The 21,526-nt window shown below is 30.3% G+C and overlaps 2 protein-coding genes across 3 annotated transcripts; one reads left to right on the top strand and one right to left on the bottom strand.

Moving 5' to 3' along the window:
* Positions 1-1,391: 1,391 nt before the first annotated feature.
* On the bottom strand, positions 1,392-8,198 carry LOC115718759 (uncharacterized protein At4g18490). 2 transcript variants are annotated; one of them, XM_061110597.1, is made up of 17 exons: positions 8,118-8,198; positions 7,468-7,640; positions 7,048-7,120; positions 6,668-6,794; positions 6,185-6,373; positions 5,303-6,076; positions 4,606-4,743; positions 4,309-4,446; positions 3,692-3,892; positions 3,408-3,603; positions 3,211-3,278; positions 3,086-3,125; positions 2,895-2,983; positions 2,739-2,805; positions 2,424-2,600; positions 1,893-2,003; positions 1,392-1,799 (listed from the first exon to the last, which is right to left on the bottom strand). In XM_061110597.1, exons 3-17 carry the CDS (start codon positions 7,106-7,108, stop codon positions 1,743-1,745), a joined length of 2,433 nt encoding a protein of 810 aa, XP_060966580.1. In that variant the 5' UTR covers positions 7,109-7,120; positions 7,468-7,640; positions 8,118-8,198; the 3' UTR covers positions 1,392-1,742. The 2 variants fall into 2 exon arrangements, with proteins under 2 accessions (XP_060966580.1, XP_060966581.1); XM_061110598.1 differs by having other exon boundaries at positions 7,048-7,108.
* Positions 8,199-13,055: 4,857 nt separating this feature from the next.
* On the top strand, positions 13,056-16,990 carry LOC115720916 (protein NRT1/ PTR FAMILY 4.5). The gene is made up of 6 exons (XM_061109413.1): positions 13,056-13,160; positions 13,988-14,093; positions 14,175-14,392; positions 14,470-14,883; positions 14,993-15,117; positions 15,833-16,990. Exons 1-6 carry the CDS (start codon positions 13,056-13,058, stop codon positions 16,737-16,739), a joined length of 1,875 nt encoding a protein of 624 aa, XP_060965396.1. The 3' UTR covers positions 16,740-16,990.
* Positions 16,991-21,526: the final 4,536 nt, after the last annotated feature.

Raw genomic sequence — 21,526 nt, 5'->3', positions numbered from 1 at the left:
CGCAAAGTATCGCAAGGTAACATGTCTAGAGGTGCTAGATACCACTAATAATAGTGTCTAGCACCCAATAGTAATGCTCAATAAATTTTTGAGGCGATTGAAAATGATATGATCTTTATAAATTAGAATTGAGGAAATTAAGTATAATTGAAAAAGAATTGAATCTCATTGATACACCATTTTTTTGGTGAATGGTATATATATTTTTTGCTTTATGGTATATCATTTTTTTAGTATAATACTTCATTTCTATTTATAATATACTTTTATTGGTGTGAGATATAATGTTATTAGTATGCTATATATATTAATTGTTGTTGTTATATATATACTTTTATTATATGGTATATATTTTTTTTTGTATGGTATAAAAATTTTATTGTATATAATATATTATTTATTTTAGATTATGTTTAGTTTTTATTTTATTATATATAAAAGTGATATATATATTGTGAGTGTAGTATAATTATTTTAATGGTGATATATAATTTTGTTAGTATAGTATATACATTTTTTTAATAATATTATTTTGTTTTTAATTGTTGTAAATATATATTTTTTGTTGTATATATTATATATATAATTTACTTATGATATTTAGTTTTTATTTTCTCATGTTTAATGACTATAAATTTTTGATATAGTATACATATTTTAATGGTGGTACATATAATTTTGTTAGCATTGTATATACTTTTTAAGTATTAATATACTAATTTTATTTTAGTTTTTTTTATAAGTACTAATTTTATTTTAATTATAAATTTTTTGTGGTATGTAATTTTATTACTATAATATATTAATTTTATATACTACGATATATCAAATATTATGATATACACAATATATATATTTAACGATATAAAATATTTATACGTTATAATTATAATAAATTAATATGAAATGCTAATAAGTTTATATAATATAATTTTAGAAAATTTCATTATCCATCTATTTGTGCCATTTTCCACGCCCTTTTTAAATTGATTTCCATTTATTTAAGATCCAACACAACATTGTTTTGAATATTTTGCCAAATTCAAACCATACACATCAAAACACGAAGAGAAAAATCTAAAGTATATGTTGATCTCAATTATACTTCTTACATGTTTATTGATCTATAAATTGGTTGTTATCTCATTCTGGGATGATTGTTTGTATGCATATTACCAAATTGCAAAGAAACAACATGATGAGATATAATTTGTGAAAACATACGAGAACAGAACAAGATCTTAATTTTTGTATGTTTAAAACAGTATAGTTTGAGTTGCCAAATGGTTGTTCTTACGTAGTTTTATCTTGTAGGCACTGAAACGACACCTTAAATAATTTTGATTCTGGAATCATCAGCCCATAAATCTAGCCTAATAGACCGATAAGGATTTCACACATGTAAAAAAGCATGCTTCATTGAAAGGTCAATGTACAAATGTTAATAAGTACAAGATATGGTTGAAGTAGAACCACTTTAGTAATAGACTAATGCCCATATGGTTCACAATTCACATACATCAGAATAACTCCTTTATTACATAGACGTATAATTTGTCAATTCAATAATGCCAGACCCTTGCTTGACTTGCATTAGACTAACTATAGAGAACTCTTTTGAAATTTATGCTCAACATGATTTTACACAACATAGTTTGAAAGTATAGGTTTTCTTCAAGCATCTCAGAAATCAGTGACAGAATCAGCATACCTTTGTGTGAAGAATCCTAGTGCTCTTCTAATCACGTTTTAATCTCCTTGGACATCAGCTCAGCAGCAAATTTCTGGATCTTGTAGATGTTTTTAGGTATTAAGGAATATTCAAATATATATTTATAAATAAAAATAGAAGCCATTATCAACATTAGAAGTGAAGTGAGGCTGAAGGATATCTTCTCTTCATAGAGAGGATGGTTCAGCATGAGTAAATTATTGTTGTTTACAACTGCTCCCACTAGTATTTCTTTGGCTTCATCGTGTTTCTTTTTCAGCATATTGCAAATCTGTAGAGGATTGGGGTTATAAAAGGGACATTTGACTAGGTGCAAGAAAAGCTACAAATATTAGTGATAATATTTGTAATACAAGCAGTAATGCTCGGCAGGACTGATAATACTGAAGCTCACATTTCTAGCTGAATTTACTAACATTTTTTCCAATACCATAAATCTGAGATCTGACTCTCAGGATTAGTAGACTTTTATATTACAAACAGTTAAAACTAAAGAAACAAGAACCTAACATGTTGTGAACTTGTAATGTCCATTTATTTTTCAACAGCCAGAGTGTTTATTTGATTCCATCACAGGCATACAATTTCAAGTATTAATTTAGTTATAGTTTTAGCAGTATGTCATGGTATGATATCTAATAAAGGTCAAAAACCACATTTTCATGAAAAATTGACTGGGTAATTTACTCACTTCTTCAAGCTCCTTTGACAATGCTTCTGCCTTTTCAACAGTTCCATCATTTTCAGTAACAGATGAAATTTCAAGTTCCATCACGTTAACCTTTGGAGAACTTTCATACGCAGGGGCTGGACTATTGTAGGGACTGCCCCTAGGCTTACTCTTTACCTGGTTCTCATGAAAGTTAGCCTAGAAAAGTTGCAAAAGACACTTGTCAATAGTTTTGGTTTATCATGGATCAGGCTTCATAGTTCAAAATCTTTTCTGCATCCAATATTGTAGCATGCTAACTAGTGCATAATCTCATTAAGTTTGTTGAGCTGATACCTTATCTTCATCAACTCTTCTTACAGATTCTTTGACATCAATTCTTTTCAAAGGTTCCTTCAAATTTCTGCACATGTTTAAGCATAAAAGCATTTGTTATCTCAATGGCCAACATACTTACAAAAATTGTATTGTCAGCAGTTAAACAAAAAAAACCTGCTTCCACCAAATGACTCAGAAGGAAATTTCAGAGGCTTTAGGATCTTCCCTGAATCAGATATTGAATTCTTTTCTGCAGGAGAAAACTGTAATAGTATGCTACGTCAAGCTTTTTTTTTTTTTCTGTGCATATAAAATAAAATCATCATTACTGATCAATCATTCCGTCAAAGTTTTTGATACAATACCTTTTCTTCAACAACTCGCTTCAACGGTTCCTTAATATCTCTGCAGAATTTGGCCAAAATGTCTTGAGTGAGTCATCTAAAGACATTGCAGTTAATAATAGACATGTCTCAAGACAATGAAAGACCTGCTTTCAATCAGTGATGTGGACGGTCGTTTTAAAGCCTTCAGAGATGCTAAATCTGAATGTGATAACTGCAACATGGTTTCCGTATATAATGGATTAAGTACATTAACAATAAAGTTTTAAGAAATTAAATGTTGCCAAAGCTATAGTACAGTCATAATAAATTTTATTATGTGTAAAGGCTTAAAAAGACAAACCTCCAATGATTTCCGCTTCAAAGATAAATTCAGTGGCAATTTCTTCTCAGTGCTGATAGCAGGAGATGCAGTATCCGATGCTGTGTTGGCAGTGTTACCTTGCACTTGCACATTTTTCTCTGGATTCTGAAGAGAAATAATATCTTTCGGAGGTAGAGAATTTGATAAAACTTGGTTTGCTCCAGTCGTCCAATATCTAGATATATGTGGTCATTCAGAATTTTTTTACAAAATTTCCTCATAGGAAGGCACCGAAGAAGATGAAAAATTTCAAAGCATCATACTTGGAAACTTTCATGGTAGAGAGATCAGGCAACTTCCTGACAGCCTTCACTGGACAAAGTGTAGTTTCTTCAGCTGATTTGATCTTTCGGTTCGGGTCTCGAAGAGCCTCCATGTTTGAGAAAAATGCTTTAGAATTAAGAGGTATCTGATTACTAGATCTAATTTGCTTCTCGGATGAACTAGAAGGACAATCTCGGAGGCTGCAAGGATTCGTCACTCATAAAGTTCAAATCAAAAATTAAATTACACCATACATAGCCAAGATCATGAATAGAACAATTAAATCGAAGCAATATTCACACAATGAAAATGAATGTGTCGAAAGTTGATTTCCTGAGACATGTGGTAGAACATGTAAACAAAATTTTCCTTGCAGTGCAAACAGAGCTATAAATTTGTTTATAAAATTTCTTTTCACAAATATCATGAAAAGAAATGTTGAAGTATGATACAGACACGTCCATAGAAAAGACAGTAATGCAGCTAAAATATTACGCTCAAACTTATGGTCCTGCACAATCTTTTGAATCTAAAACGTGCCTATGGACTGAAGAAGTGAAACTATGAACTACAGCTAATGAAAAGTAAAAAGAAAATCAAAAGTCAAATACCATACCCTAAAGTATTTTGACCTTTACCCATCTTATCACTTGCCGGCAAGACGGGTTCAACTTTTGTAGCTTCATCGTCAGGCAGCTGTGATTTTCCAACTAGTTTGCTTCCATTTGGTAAACCATTAGAAATAAAGCTATCTCTGTTGAAACAATTTCAACAAGGGATAACTATTTGAGCAGAAAAGTGGTTATACTGTATCAAGTGTAAATTCACGTAGTCTTGAGGGATTCTGAGTTCAAAGTACATTAGAATAAGAGTCTATGCTAAAAAATGAAAATTGACGGTTAATTTGCCTCACCTGATATCAGTAAGATTCATATCACTCTTTGCACCCTCCTGCAATGCATCTTTGCCTTTAGTAAATTCTCTAGCACCTAACAGAGGATTTCCACAAAGCTCTTTTCCAATTCGTGCACTATTAGAATTTAAACCCTCCCTGAAAAGATTGTACAAAAATAAGTGAATATAAACACCAAATATTGGACTTATTACACAGCCCCACTTAGTTGATTATAATTTCTGAACCTATATATGATAAGGACAAAGTCTTAAAGGAAACAAATTTTAACAAACTTAAATGAATGGCAAACTATATATGCAGTTCCATTTATCTGAGAAGGTGGACAGCTTCATTTTCAGTTGTAACAGTCACTTTATCACCCACAGGTTTACTTTAGTAAACAAAGTAAAAGGACATGCTATGAGTCTGGATATTACAGGCAATGCACAGAACACAGCTTTTGAGCACACTCAGAATGTAGTGAACAGTTGTATATCACTAAAAATGACCACATTTCAAAAGAAGTTAAACATCATATTTATAAACATAAGAAGATAGTCATGGAGCAAATAAATCTGAAAATATTCCACAAGTCTCATCCTTATTGAAAACCATCCAACTAAAAGAAGATTGGAGAACATATGACTATCATAATTTAATTTTAGAGCTGAATAATCAATGACTGATTGCAACTACCAAAAGCAAGAGGATTGACCTGGAAGGAAGAGCTATAGGAAGTTCTGTTGACAAATTTTGCTTTTCCTTGTTGTCTTTGACATCAGGTTGATCCTTACTTGAGACAAAGCTGGTCAAGTTTTCCTCACATTTTTCATCAGCTTCAGATGACACAGTACAGTCCACAGTTTCTTTTGATTTCTTACTATCTGATGTATTTGTCTCACCATTATTACTTTCTAAAGTAGTGTTTTCAAGTGACAGTGAATCCTTCAAGGGTAAATTTTCATCAGAAGATAACACACCAACCGTCACTTTTTCATTTACATCCTTTTGATTTAAGGTTGTTGGTAATCCTGAGCTCTGTTCATAACTTTCATTCTGCCCTTCACAAAGAGCATACCTATTTGAATTGACGTCTTCTAAACATTGACTAGAAAAATCAATAATGGCCTTCTCAGAGTACAGTTTTGACGAAATTTCTTTCTCAGTAGCTATTACTTTTTCTGGAGAAGGTTCAGCACAATGTGATAAAATAGCAGCCTCAGAGATCACATGTTTTGCAGAGCCATCTTTTATGGAAGTAAGATGTGATGATTCAGCTAACGAACTTTCAACCTTTGAAGTGTGAACATCCTCAAATGGCTGTACTTTTGTGGCGACGGTGTCAAAAGCTTTAACGCCTTCGCTAAGTTGACTTTTGGATCCCCGACTTTCATCTCCATCTAATGAACTTCTCTTTTTTCCATCATGACTCTGGTGAGAAGCCTTTTCTTCTTTCATTAACGATGAGTCAAAATTGAAAGAATCTAGCCTACAATCAACAAAAAACAATAAGTGATGTATTTCAGTAACAGTTATATTGTTTGTACAAGTGCAATAGTGCTTATGGAATCTACACAAGAAGAAGGTCTTTACTTACTCATTAAAGTCAAATGAGAAATCAAACTGTTTTTTCTTCCCTTTCTGATTCCCATTAGAAGATTCTTGTTCAGATTTCTCCTTTGTCTTTACAGCTTTGGTGGATGGGGCTGAGAAATCAAAGTCTTCCATGTCCACTTTAAAAGATGATAATTTGTTAAAATCACCATCCAGATTGAAATCCATGTCCCTGAATAGAAGAACAAAAGAAAAATTACCTTCAAATGGTAACTAGAAAGTAGAAACTGCTCAAAGTAAGTTCGAATTGAAGGAACTAATTGATTTTGTATTTGGTCTTTCATTCTCAAAAGAATTTCTAGTTTTCCACACAGAAAACAAAACATCAACATGCACACCAAGAATAAGCATAAAAGTGACTAACATATTCAAATGCAACTGCGATTAGAAAAAACTTCCAAATGTGAGAATGAGTTATAGAAAAGAAAGAAATAAAAGCAACAATAAATTATTATGATATCCATACAGTTTATCGAAATCAAATGCCTTCTTCTTGCCATTGGAAACCGTACTAAAGTTAAAATCCATTGTATCGTCTTCAGTAACTGACATGGTCTTCCAGGAGTTGAGAAATTCATTTCCAATATCATCATCTGTATCAAGAGAAATATAGGATTCATCATAGCATACAATCAAGAGATCTTCCAGCAAAAAATCCTACTGTAAAATTCCCCTAAATCTGATCATTTAAGCTGCAAATACATTGACTAAACACATAATGATCTTATATCATTCCAATAGTAAAAATTTGAACGATGCAAAGAAAGAAACAATCGAATTATATTTCAAAAAACACTACAATAAATAGTCAAAACTGGTCGAAAGAAAGGGAAGTAAAGAGAATACCTAGCAGTGACTTTTTCTTTTCAGCATTTACAGATGAAGTTTCCTTCTGCGGTTCGGCCATCTATAAAAGTAGCTATTGCATTAAAACAGAACGAATTATTGGAAAGACCGATTAGACAAACAAAAAAACACTGGAAGACGAGACAGATTTCACGATAGAATACTTCAATCAAACGAGCTCTAATCTGTGAATTTAGCAAAATTCAAAGCTTAACACGCCAAATAATGTATGTCTGTGGTGAAGTTTGCGCAAAATGTACTAACAAAAATTGATTAAGATTAATCACAAATGCAAATGCAAACGCATGATTGATATCTACCAATTCGCCGCGAGAAATGAAGAAAATAAACGGTAAAAGAATAATATAAACCTACAGTCCAGCATTTACAAAGATATGGAGTAAAATGGAGCTTGCTTACCTATTCTGCAACTGGAGAGAATTGGAAAATAAAGGAAAAGGAGTGTTTGGCATGTAAGAAAAATGTGAGTAGAATTGAATTTTCAGCCCGTGTGAGTGTTGGAGACTAAAGTTTCATTACTTTCATCAATATTTCCCGCCAAGTGAAAATCTGAATTTACCGTATACATTCCACTCATGGCATCTTTACTAATAAGTAATGAGAATTATTAGTAAGGTAATCATTCTCTTATATTTGTTTACTTGCATTATTAAAATTAGAAAAGGGAGAAGTTGATTAAATAAGGCAGAAAAGAAAGGAAGAACTTCTCCCACTAATTTCTTAAGGAATGGCATTAAGGGTAATAGATTTTTATTATTTTTATTTTATTTTTTAATATTAAATATATAATGACAATTTTGTCCTTTAAAATATGTCTTGCAAAATAACTACCATATAATATAGTTTAACTCAAAAGGGCAATTTAGTCAATTTAAACATTCCGATTGCGTTTTCTAATAAAGTAAACAAGATAAATCACAACTATTTCATTTCTAAAAAATTTTAGTAAACAACATATTACAAATATTGATTCCGATTATATTTTATTTATTCCGTTACATTTCTCTACTAATTTATTCCGATTCTGATTACTGCATAGTAAACGTGACATCAAATCAAACAATCTTGGGTTGAAAAGAAGCTATGGTAATAATTCTCTCAACATCAATTGGCAGAAAAAATTAGTTGAGTCCGATCTTCCATTCACTCTTTTTTTTTTCAAAGATTAAAGAATGGCATGTTTACTTTGTTGGAAAGGGAATGAGGTGTAATTGAGGGAGTGTTACTTATTGAATTGTTTACTTTCACTTAGTAGGATAAAAATATGGGAGAACTTCTTCTCCCAAAGTAATGACATTAAAGGTAAAAAATATTTTTTAGTATATATTTTTTAATTTTTTATATTGAAAAATTAAAAGACATATATACCCTCCAATTATGTATGAATTTAGTTTTATATATTTATGAGTTAATTTTAAAATAAAGAAATAAAAAATAAATATTTTCTGTGAAAGGTAATTTAGTCCATCTAAATTGTTTGATTACCTTTCTTAATCATTTAAATAAAACAAAATTTATCTAATTTTATTTCTAATCAATTTAGTGAACAACATAATAAAATATTAATTCTGTTTGTTTAATATTTTATTCCTTTTCATGTCACTAATTTTGTTATTCTGATTCTAACTACAATTTAGTAAACGTGCTATTAACGAAATAAAGAGTTGTCAAGCGAAAACAAAATCGCACAGATTTTAGAAGAAATGACTGGCTATGAATTCATTGAAAAAATTCTCATCAACATTGGCAATAAATTCTGAAATTGTGATATTGGTAAGACTCATATGGAGAACTTGGTGAATCAATTGTGGAAATTGTGAGTTAAGTGAATGAAAGATTGAAATTTGGTATTTTTGGTTTGATCCGTTTTTTTACACAAAAACATATTTCAGAATTTGATATTTGGTTTTCATGATTATAATTCGAAAACTAACAGACTATTATATAAATGTAAGAAAAAATTAACAATTTTGATTTATGATTTGGTTGGTTTAAGCCGACCAAATCGAGCTTCATCATTTTTTTTTTCAAAAAATAAATCTTTAAATTTGCTATAATTATTTGGAAACTAAGAATATAAAATAATATAAAAACTTTATTAATTAAACAAATTATATAAAACAATTTTTTTAAAATTTGCTCAAATTATTTATACTACTAGTATAATAATGAGTTATATTAAGAAACTCGTATTAATGAATATGTGTATATAATACATAAATACATCAAATTATAATAAAATAAAGCAATAAAAAAGTGAGACTTTGATTAAATGAAAAAAATAAGAAGTGAGACTAGTTTAATAAAATTGTATATTAAATACGTATAAAAATAATTATATTATATATGTATAGTATATAACATTCAATCGGTTCTCAGTTTAATCGGTCGGTTTGCCATTGACACTAAAATTGACCATGCAAAGATAATTTTTTTGATTTTCAGTTTTTTCGATATTGATTTTTTCAATATTCGAACAGTCAGTTTACTCAATTTTTTCAGTTTCTTACATTTTTTGCTCAGCCCTATTTATATCATAACAAATGATACATAAGAGTGTCATTGTGTTAGTTTTATGCTTGTTCATAGAGTAAGTTAGATAGTTAAATTCTGTTATAATTTCACTATTTACTTTTTGCTAACTAATCTCAGTATATAAGAGCTAATGACTCTCCTTTTGAGTGAGTTGTAATGAGAATCACTCTTATTGTTCTTTTTCAATATCTTTTTGTTTCTCTCAACATGGTATTAGACTATTCTTTTTCCTACATATCGTTCTCTTCTTCCCTATTCTTTCTTCAATCCAAAAATATTTATTTGATTATATAATTTTTCATTAAAAAATAAAGTGACACCTTATCCTGGTCGAACAACAGGTGGTTGTCCGGTGTGTGTGTAATACCCTGGAATTAAGAAATGAATTAGCAAAACCCTAATTAGATAATTATGAATAATTGAGGAATTATATTTATTATATAGTTCAATATATGTGAATTAATATGAATTTTAATATGTTAAGACCCTGTAAGTGAGCTAGGGGCATTTTAGTAATTATGACCCGAGAAGGGTAAAATGATAAAATTAATTTAATAACATGCTTAATGGAACTATATTATTATATACTATGACTGTGTTGTCTTTTTAGGTGTGTTCTGACAGGTTGGCGCAGTATAGTCACAACCGGGAATTTCGGGCCGAACCGGGTTCGGGCCCGAATTACAAATTGGATTGATTTAATTGGCATTTTATTTGTTAAGTGATAATCTGAAATTTATTTGGAAATAATTGGGTGTGAAATGACTAGAACACCCTTATGAGGGTGGATATGTATGCTTTGGCCTTAAGGGCATTTTTGCCTTTTAACTATTAATGATATACCTTAATTTTTGATTGAGTTTCAAGAGAAAAACAAAGAAAATTTTGACCTTTCTCTCTCTCAAACCCGATCCTCTCTCCCTCTCTTACCCTTTTTGATTTGCAATCTTGAATTTTGAAGAAAAGCTTGGGAGTTTTGGGGATTTTGAGACTTGATACTTGGAATTGCTTGAGTTGGCTTTGAGTTGGAAGTGAGGTAGATTCTTTACTGAATTTAATTGATTTGCTTGCTGAAAATTCTTTTGAGAAGAGCATGAGTTAGTTAGATAATCTTGTTTATGCATGTATAAGGATGTTGTAGCTAACTTTGATGAATTTGAGTATGCTTATGCTTGAACTTGGATGTGGTGATTAATTGAGCTATAGATGGGATTCTAGGGTTCCTCTTTACCTTAAATTCAAGTTGTTTGTGTTTAGTTGTTGCTGAAATTGTTTGGATAGGTTGAAGTTAAGCTCAAGCTTGAGAGCTTGAGGTTGTGATTTTGAGCATGATTTTTGAGTAATTGTACAATCTGAATTCTTGGTTTTATTATGGAATTTTGATGCATGAAATATATTAGTTGAGCATCTATTATTTGCTAGTGATCGTATTTGTTATATTGTGAGTTTAGATGTGAATTTGGGGTAAAAAGATTGAAGTTCTTGCTGAAAATTCGTGGAAAAGCTTGCTGGTTTCTGGGTTCTGCACCCAGATGCCGCGAAGCATGCCGCAACCCGCCCCTGTTGGTGGAACCTGGGTTTCGTCCCAGGTGACGTGGCATGGCTTGGGCATGTCGCGGCTCGCCCTCGTGATTTTTGGGCAGATTTGTGTCGAACTTTGAAAATTCATATCTGTTGATTCCAAACTCCGATTTGGGAGTTCTTTATATCGTTGGAAAGCTCGTTCCGAGCTCTGTATGATTATCTGAATTTTAAATTCCATGATTGACTTTTATGAGTATGGAATCAGGGGTTAACCCTAAGTGTGAAATATCCCAGATTTGTGTGACTAGGATTACCGGCACCTGATCAGGAGCACCCGGGAATTCAGAATCTCTATCTATTGCTGGACAACAGGTAAGACAGTGATTAGCACGTAGAGTATCCGCAGTGGCGCTTATATTGAGAATGATATGCATGAATGTTTAGTAACCGGGATTAGGGTTATTACCTTAATAGGAACGGTCTAATAGTCTAGGGTTATTACCCTAGTGATATATGTGTATAAATTCTATGCCATGTTAATTGAAATGAGATTTAGGGATTATGCGCTCAAGGCATAATCAGGTTGGACTCGGTAACCATAACCGAGATGAACCAATTCTAAGGCCTTAATGTATTTAGACGTATGAGAGCAACACGTGGGTCTACGCCATGTAGATTTAAATAGATGTGTGAGCGCAACACATGGGTCTACGCCACGTAGACATAAATGGGCATGTCAGTGTGATATGCAGGTCTGTGTCATACAGACATATGTGAATGGCATATTTGTTTAAATAGTATGATGAGCATATTATATTTATTATGATTTATACTGTCTTGTTGGGCTTGGCTCATGGGTGCTCTACTGTGCAGGAAAGGGTAAGGCATTAGCTGATCAGCCATGAGTTTCAGGAGCTGAGCGAAGAATGTACATGTTCGAGCCATATCAGACCAAGCGGGTTAAGGGTCTACCAGCGATGAACTTTTAAAATTCCATTTTGCCGCTTAGGTCGGCTAGAAAAGAAAAGACTTGTAATAAAGTTTGTAAATATATTTTTGGGATCCCAACTGTTTAGAAGTTTAAATGTATTGCAAGTCTTATTTTCACTCTGTTTAATATAAAAGTTTAAATTCTGCGCTATTTTGATTAGTAATCCCAATATAGGGGATTAGGTTTCATAATCATTTTTGGGTAGCGTACCTAATTATTTAGGGTGTTACAGTGTGAGTCCTCACCAATACGCACAAAATTGTAACCCTTAAGGCATAAACCTAAGTCGCGGACTATGTTGCTCTCTTTAAGACATTTCACGACTCTACTCGAAGTGTGCACGACAGTGTAACAACTACGACATCCCGAAGATAAAACATCTTCTGTATACGATTCGTTCTCCGCCGAACAGTATCACTTGATTACACCCCAAAAATTGTTCTAAGAAAAATTGTAAAAAAAAGAAATTCTTTCCCTGTGTTTTTAAAAGATGTATTCTTCTGTTATTATGATACGATTTATATAGAGAAGTCAATTCAAAGTAAATTGGTAATGTGATGGTGCGAGGAGTTGATTCATAGCAAAAAAAAAAAAAAGTGGGGGGAGGGGGACGGGAATGTGATCTTTTAAATGGGTAGTTTGTGTAAATTTCTTTGATATGGCACTTTTGTTTTAAATTATAGATTCAAACCTTTGCATTAGTAGTTAGCATAGGAGCTACCAGCGCAAGCATATACCATGACACAACAACGTATGACAGCCAGCCTAAGCATCCCTAATAAACATGTTCTGCGCTTTATAAGATATATATGATACACTATATTGGAGAACATTAACCCACATAGAATAAATGGTAGAGAATTGAGCCATATATAAGAACATGGGCTACTCCACTCATTGCCAATTGGTTTTGAGATGGAACCCCATGATTCTCAACATGGTATCAGAGCCATATCCCTTGCGATCATATCCGATCCGCACCTATACAGATAGAGATCCAGATGGTGCACGAACAAAAATAAGCGAGCAAATGGCATGGCCTGTGATAAGGTGATTCAAGATTAGTGAGCAAAAATAGCCACCATCTTGAGGGGGGATATTGGAGAACATTAACCCACATAGAATAAATGGTAGAGAATTGAGCCATATATAAGAACATGGGCTACTCCACTCATTGCCAATTGGTTTTGAGATGGAACCCCATGATTCTCAACACACTATAAGGACGTTTCTATCAAAAAATAATAAATAATTATATATGATACTGAAATAACCAAACAAAGCTTTGTTGATTTATCCGTCCTTGTTAATAAGAATATTCAGTAATAAATAATGTTGTTAAAAGTTATTCGATTTCTCATCTTAATCAAAAGGATTTATAAATTGTTTATATTTTTGTAGTGTCATTTTCACATCTAAAATGATTAGTTGCACATGGTTTTTATCAAATCAGCATTGCTTATTACTATTAAGCAAGCATTTTAAGGTGCCTAATAAAGCATTTTTGTGAGAATTCAGATTAATAATTAATATAAATAAAATTCCAATTACAGTGACTGCGCTCGCAGCACTATAAGGACAAATTAAGTGAAGAACAAGAAGGCGATAAATCTGGAGCAGCCAGGGACGTTGAAAACTAAGTCTAGCTAGCTCATGTAATATTGTCATCTGTATATGTGTATGAGCTATATATACCCACACATTTTCATCTCTATTTTCTACTCTACAAAATCTCACCACCACACCTTTTTTTCATCTCTTTAATTTGTCCAACTTATAATTTTTAATCATGGTAAGTGAATTCACAAACCCATATTTCTCTTCAATATAAATTATAATTTAATAACATACGTTTTGTCTTACACTCAGGGGGAAGTAGAGGAGGCTAATAAGACAGGTAGTGATGATAAAAAGTACGAGTCCCAAACCCAATCCCAAGTAAAAGGAGGATTCAATGCTTGCAAATTCATCTTCGGTACAGCAAATATAATTAAACTAATTAAGAGAATTAAGCAATAAATTATTTATATATAATTTTGTGTGTATATTTATACAGTGTTGGCAGCATTTGAGAACATGGGGTTCATTGCAAACATGGTGAGTTTGGTGATTTACTTCATTGGAGTGATGCATTTCGACAACGCAGGCGCTTCCAACACTCTTACCAATTTCATGGGAACCACTTTCTTGCTCTCCTTAGTTGGTGGCTTCATTTCAGACACTTACTTAAGCAGATTAACAACTTGTCTTATCTTTGGAGCACTAGAAATTCTGGTATTAATTTCACAAAACTTAGTAGTGATGATACTTTGGGGTTAATAATTTGGTACATAAATCTTGTTTATTTACAGGCTTTGATGCTTATGACGATTCAAGCAGGCACACACCATTTGCAGCCAGAAATAGGTAGTGGTGTGAAAGGTGGTGTATCAGTGTTGCTCTACGTGTCATTATACTTGTTAGCATTAGGCTCAGGGGGCGTTAGAGGGTCACTTACGCCATTAGGTGCTGACCAATTCGATAACCATAATCCAAAAGAGGCAAAGGCTCTTGCCACCTTTTTCAATTGGCTTTTGCTTAGTATAACACTTGGAGCAAGTATAGGGGTCACAGTCATTGTGTATTTGAACACTGAAAAAGGGTGGCAATGGGGATTTATGGCATCAACTCTGGCTACCTTTTTTGGGTTTATTGTCCTTGCTTTAGGCAAGCCATATTATCGACTTCGACCCCCAGGAGATAGTCCTCTTTTGAGTATCACAAAGGTCTCTCTTCTTCTTCTTCTTTTTATCTTAATGATATATATAAATACACAAAAATACATAGCTGAAAACTCTTTGTTTTTTTGTTTTAATTAATGTTATTGAATCACAGGTCATTGTTGTGTCAATTAAAAACAGAGGCTTGTCACTACCAGAGAGCTCAACTGAACTATATGAGATTAGTGAAAAAGATTCATTATCCACAAAAGAGAAACTTCCGCATACCAACCAATTCAGGTGACCATAATAATCAGTGCTATAGGCAAATTTTTGTAATTGAACCTAAAAAAATGCATATCACTGCACTTACATTTTCTAATTAAACAAATAGTTATAATTTTATTAGTAATATTGTATATTATAGTTATTAAAAACATGTTTCAAATTTTATCGAAATTTTAAATATGTTAATGTTACTAAAGTTAGGGTTCAAACTTGCATGCAAAGAATTAAATATAGAAATTTTACGTTTATATTTCTCCAATATTTTCAAATTTTTAAGCAATATATTTTTTTCATAAAAAATTAGAGATATATTTCCGAAATATGCATGGATCTCGATATCCAGTAGCAGAGAGAAGAGAGCGCATGTGGGATCATTTGCCTTTCTTAACTTTTTCTTCATATAAATTTTTAAGTATTTTATTTTATATTTTGACCTCATAAATAATTTTTCTTTTATTTATGTTCTTACATATTTTTTTATTTGTCACTATAAAATTTATATATTTTTTATTTTTATTTTTATAAAATTTATATATTGTATTAATGCTTCAAAAAAAAAAAAAAAAATTCCCCACCAAAATATTGGGCTGACTATTTAATATCCATAAATCCATGATTATTCTTTATTTGTTATAAAAAAAAAAGTATTTACCCTTAATAAATTTATAATATAAATTATATTGATATAAATATATATGTTTTAACATAAATGAAATTCAAACCCCAGGTGTCTAGACAAAGCAGCCATACTATTAAACATGTCAGATCCACAACCATGGAGAGTTTGCACCATAACACAAGTGGAAGAAGTCAAAATCCTAACAAGAATGCTACCCATTTTAGCCAGCACCATCCTAATGAACACTTGCTTAGCTCAACTACAAACATTCTCAGTAGAACAAGGAGCCTTATTCATGGACCGCCACATCGGCTCAAAAGAAATTCCAGCCCCATCAGTACCCGTAATCCCATTACTCTTCATGTCCATTCTCCTACCCATGTACGAGCTCATCTTCGTTCCTTTTGCTCGAAAAATCACAGGCATTCCTACAGGCATAACACAGCTCCAAAGGGTAGGAGTTGGGCTTGTGCTATCTGCAGTGTCCATGGCCGTAGCTGGGCTTGTTGAGATGAAGAGACGAAACCAAGCCCATAAGGACCCATTCAACCCAATAAGCATATTTTGGTTGTCGTTTCAGTATGGCATATTTGGAATAGCTGACATGTTTACTTTAGTTGGGTTACTTGAATTTTTCTATAAAGAAGCCCCAGCTAGTATGAAATCTCTTTCCACGTCGTTTACGTGGCTCACGTTGTCGTTTGGTTACTTCTTGAGTACCATATTTGTTAATGTTATAAATGCTGTGACAAAAAGAGTTACACCTAGTAAACAACAATGGTTATGTGGTTATGATCTTAACTCCAGCAAGTTACACTTCTTTTATTGGTTCTTGGCTATACTTAGTTGCCTTAATTTCTTCCTCTACCTTTGGGCTGCCGTTTGGTACAAGTACAAGCCAGAAAAAGAAGGTAATCAAACAACAACGTTTGGGACTAAAAATGATGATGATACCACTGAGCAACACAGCAGAGTGCCTATGCTTCCTATTGCTGCATCCTCTGCTTTGGAATAAACAGAAGAAAGTGATAAAGAGAAAGAAGCCATTAATTGATGAAGTGATCATTTCATGGTTTAGAAAATTAATTAATAAAACTAAATGTCTAATACACTATTGAGTGAGAGCTATAACTACATTTATATCTTTGTTTTTTTTAATAAGTTTGATTTGGGTTTTTGGTGTAGGAGGGATGGTTTGGTTTCTATATATTCACATGTAATAACTTTTTCTTTTCTTTTCTTATTTGGAAACATATTTGTTATAGCTTCCACTTTTGATTAATTGTCTTCTTTCTTACCCTTGCATATGGCTTTTGGTTTAAAGTGATGAGTATGCATGTGCTGTTAAAAGTCATTATTAAATCTAGAATATGGTAGAATGTTTTACAATATTCTAAAAAATTTGTAAGAGAAACAAAAAACACTCTAGAAAGTTTTAAAGAAAACTTAAAATCACTAGAACTAAGATTAGATAGTTCTAGAGTTGTTTAGAAAATAGTAAGAAGTAATTAAATAGTTAGTAAATTAGAAAAATTTAGAAATATTTAGATACATCCTTTGTAGCTTATAAATAGAAGTGAGGTGTGTGCTTAAGAAGCAAGTTTGAGCAAGAGAGTTCAAGTGTGAGAAAAAGAGTTTAAAGTGTGTGAGTTCTTAATAAGTGTCCAAAGACAAAGTGTCCCAAAAATGTGAGTTATACACAAGTGTGTAGTAAAAGTGTCTAGTGATAAAATAAAAGAGTATGAGTATTTAGTGTATTGTGGTCTAGTAAAAAAGTATTCAATTCTTGGTGTAATTACTTTTATAATAATAAAGTAATTATGTTTTTACGTGTTGTGGTGTCCAACATGTGCATCCAAAAAAAGACAGATCTAAGATCAAAATTTGGCACGGGTAAAATTTTATAAATTTAAAACCTACAAAATATGTCATTTCACAAAATATATATATATATATATATATAAAATACTAAATAGTAAATACAAGATATTAAAAACACAATTTTTTTTAATAATTTTCAAAAATATCACATTTTTTTTATAATAAAGACAGTTCATTAGTTTTGGGATAATTTCAAAAAAAAAATACAAAATAATACAGTTGTACAGAATTTTAAATATTTTTATAATTTATTATATTTTATTTATATAAAATACGGTCTTTTAATATATTTTTATGTTGCACTCTTGTTATTTTGCTGTTGAGTTTTTATTATTTGTATATTACTTTTTATGTTGTTTGTTACTGTTTTGATGTTGTTTGTCTGTTACTTTCATGTAGTTTTCTTATGTAAAAGAAAAATGGGCATTTTACAATTTTGTATACATTATTTTAATTAATTACAAAATATGTGCAAAAAAACTTATTATCATTTTCTCATACACTTTTATATATAATTAAAAACTTTTTTTCAATTTTTATTATAATATATATATGGTAATAATTATTGATTAGTATATATATGGTAATATTGGTTATGTTTATTTTTATGTTTATAATTATAATAAACATACTAATAATATAAAACATTTTATATATGTGTTTATTGGCTATGTTTATTTTTATGTTTACAATTATAATAAACATACTAATAAAATAAAATATTTTATATATGTCTTTATTTTATTTTCTATTAATTAAACATACTAATTTAATAAACAAAATAATAATATTCACATAAGTTTATTATATCACTCTACGTGTGTTATGTTTATTTTTTTAGTAATTTTTTAGAAAATAAATAATATATATATACATAAAAAATTGTTTATCTTTATCTTTTTCTTTGTTTATTAATTGTGTCGTGTTTATTTTTTTTAATTAAATAATTTTTGAAATTTATAAAGTTATGTTTGTTTATTTATTTTTTGATGTAAGAATTATACTTCAATAAAAAACTTGTTCACTAACTCATTAGAAAATAATCAATATATAAAAACAATAGAAAGAAAATATACTTATTTTAGTATAGTATAAATTGACTATGTATATTTTTATGTTTACAATTATAATAAACATACTAATAATATAAAATACTTTGTATATATATGTTTATTTTGTTTTCTATTTATTAAACATACTACTTTAATAAACAAAATAATAATATTCACATATGTTTATTATATCACTCTACGTGTCATGTTTATTTTTAGTAATTTTAAGTATTGATTTATATTTATATACATTAATGTTTATAATTTTAATATTGTATTTTATTAAAAAAAAATCTTATTAAATTATAATAATTCATACTAAAATAGATAATAAACATTTATCTTTTAATAAAAAAATATTTAACTTGTTTATTTTTATAAAACCGTTTAATTAATTTTACGAAATTGTTTATTTTGAGGTTTAATAAACATATTAAAAATGTATGGTTTCATGTAATAAGTTTTCAAAATGTATAAATTTTTAAAATAATTTTTTTTTGCACATTTTTTGTAATTATTTTATTTTTGTTGTACATTTATGAAAAAAGCCCAAGAAAAATTAACATAAAAAAGTGTACTTTTTTTTTATTTATAAAAATAACAGTTTATGTAATTTTCCTATTAGTTTTTTAGGAAATTATAAATTTTATGAGTTTTTATACTTTTGTGCAAAAATATGATATTTTTCAAAAAGATTATTTTTTGAGAAAATGGAAGAAAAGATTAAAAAAAATATAGAAAAATTAAGTAAGGTAACCATGTACCCATATAGTAACCAAAGAGGTAACCACTTATCATAAAAAGGATAACCAGTTACCTTATACTGTTTAATCTATATTTTTTTTAAAAAAAAATTCAATAAAATAACTTTTTTTGTTTTGAGAAAAATTATGGTGGCTTTTAGTAACACTTTTGTTTTTTAATTTTAAAAACAGAAAAATAAAAGTAGATTTTTTGTTTTTAAAATTCACATAAATTTGATTTTAAATTAAAAAAACAAAAAACAAAAAGTTTTACCGAACGTACGCTTTAATTTAAATTGCTAAATTTTTGATTAAAAAAACAAAAAACTACTTTTAAAATTATTACTGAACAGCCCCTGTATTTTTACAAACTTATACTTTAAAAAAAGGTAAGTTGAAAAATACCTCTTTTATTAATCAATTAATCAAATTTACCTCTAGTTTTATATTTATTTGAAACATACCTCTTTTTATATGTATTGTACCTAAAATACCGACATAAGAGAGTCATATGGAAAGTATCTTGAAGTGACAGGGGTAAAATTGGTACAATGTTTGAAAAAAGACGTAAAAATGATAGACTTTAAAAAAAAGGATAAAAATAAAGGAGAATAATATAAAAAGGGTATAGAGTGTAAGTTCTTCTTAAAAAACTATATAAAAACGAAAATTTTTAGACCCAAAACACTCTCAGTTCCGGTCTTGCCTTAAAAGCAGTTGGTTATATACACCCTCACGTCTAAGAACAAAGACTTTTGATGATGAACAAAATGCAAGAGGCTTAATTTGTCATTGTATTTAGAGCAAAGAAAGAATGCAACACCCACAATCAATCTTATTGGTCAACTACATAATAAAACGAAATTGTTTATACAATTTCACGACATATCTACGTAATTGGTTACTCGATTTGAAAAATAATTTGTATAAAAATTGGTTAACTACCTCTTTAAACTTTTGGTCAGAAAAAAAAATCTCTTCAAAGAGAAATTTATGAAATAATATGACCTTAATACACTGAAGGGGGGCGACATTCTTTATTAATTATGAGTTGAGATTTAGATGATTAAATGTAGTTCCTGCTATTATTTTTGTTCTGTGTTACTTATCTGTATCACTCAAAATAAAGTTTACTTATTTAACGATTAGAAAAGCAGTATAATTTTAACAAAATATTATAAGACGTCTTTTTTAATATTGTGGATATTGACTTATACAGAATAAATAGTAAAATATTGAGTTATATATAAGAACATGAACTATTTTACTTATTATTAATGAATAAATAATAAAATATTAAGTCATGTATAAAAATATGGGCTACTTGTTTCTTTTATAATTGTCTCTAAAAAGTGATGAATATGTATGTGGGTGGCAATGGCATATGTCAATGATGCATTTATCTTCTTAGTAATCATCATGGATTGGTGGGACACAAGACAAATAGTTATTAGAATTTATGAAGAATGGAATATTTTGTAGAAAGTATAGAAATAGTTTTGGAGCTTCATTAAACCTTTTTCTTTATTATTATTGATTTTTTTTTTGAGATAAAATAGTGACATTTTATTAGCAAACTGAATCAACCATTACAATGTTTAAAAGATCATCCAGAGCAGTACTCTCGGTGAACATACGAACTGAGTGAAAACAAGAACTGCGAGCCATATAATGGGCAGCCTTGTTAGCAGAACGTTTAACAAAATGAATCTGAACAGATTTTAAAGAATCAAGCAACTCTTTGCACTCTTGAATCACCACGCCAAAGGGAGAACGCAGAAGAACCGAAGAATGTACAACTTGAACAACCACAAGACAATCGGTTATCAGCTGTACATCATGCCACTGCTTGTCTTTGATCCAGCTAAGAGCCCCCTTGATGCCAATCGCCTCCACCACTGCAGCCTCTAAATAGCCCGGTTTACTACAAGAACGAGCTTCAAGAAGGTGGCCATGACAATTGCGAGCCACCAAACCAGTCCCATACCAACCTTCTGCCTCAAAGATAGCTTCGTCTACGTTGACCTTAATCTTATCAGTAACCGGTTTAGACCAATGCTCACTTCCTTCACTTTCACCCGAAGCCAAAAATAAAGGACCCTTCTTTTTCAATTGAGCATTTTTCC

This window comes from Cannabis sativa, chromosome 2 (genome assembly GCF_029168945.1).
Source record: "Cannabis sativa cultivar Pink pepper isolate KNU-18-1 chromosome 2, ASM2916894v1, whole genome shotgun sequence".
NCBI lineage: Eukaryota > Viridiplantae > Streptophyta > Magnoliopsida > Rosales > Cannabaceae > Cannabis > Cannabis sativa.
This window is presented reverse-complemented; position numbering and strand designations above follow the sequence as displayed.

Bases quoted from the DNA above. Each gene is read 5' to 3' on its own strand.
- LOC115718759 (XM_061110597.1), bottom strand. From the start codon at position 7,108: ATGGCCGAACCGCAGAAGGAAACTTCATCTGTAAATGCTGAAAAGAAA. The intron at 2,984-3,085 runs GTATTGTATCAA...ATACTATTACAG, and splicing joins AGCGAGTTGTTGAAGAAAAG to TTTTCTCCTGCAGAAAAGAA. The intron at 1,800-1,892 runs ATATCCTTCAGC...ATACCTAAAAAC, and splicing joins ATCCTCTCTATGAAGAGAAG to ATCTACAAGATCCAGAAATT.
- LOC115720916 (XM_061109413.1), top strand. From the start codon at position 13,056: ATGGTATCAGAGCCATATCCCTTGCGATCATATCCGATCCGCACCTAT. The intron at 13,161-13,987 runs GTGATAAGGTGA...TCTTACACTCAG, and splicing joins GCGAGCAAATGGCATGGCCT to GGGGAAGTAGAGGAGGCTAA. The intron at 14,884-14,992 runs GTCTCTCTTCTT...ATTGAATCACAG, and splicing joins CTCTTTTGAGTATCACAAAG to GTCATTGTTGTGTCAATTAA.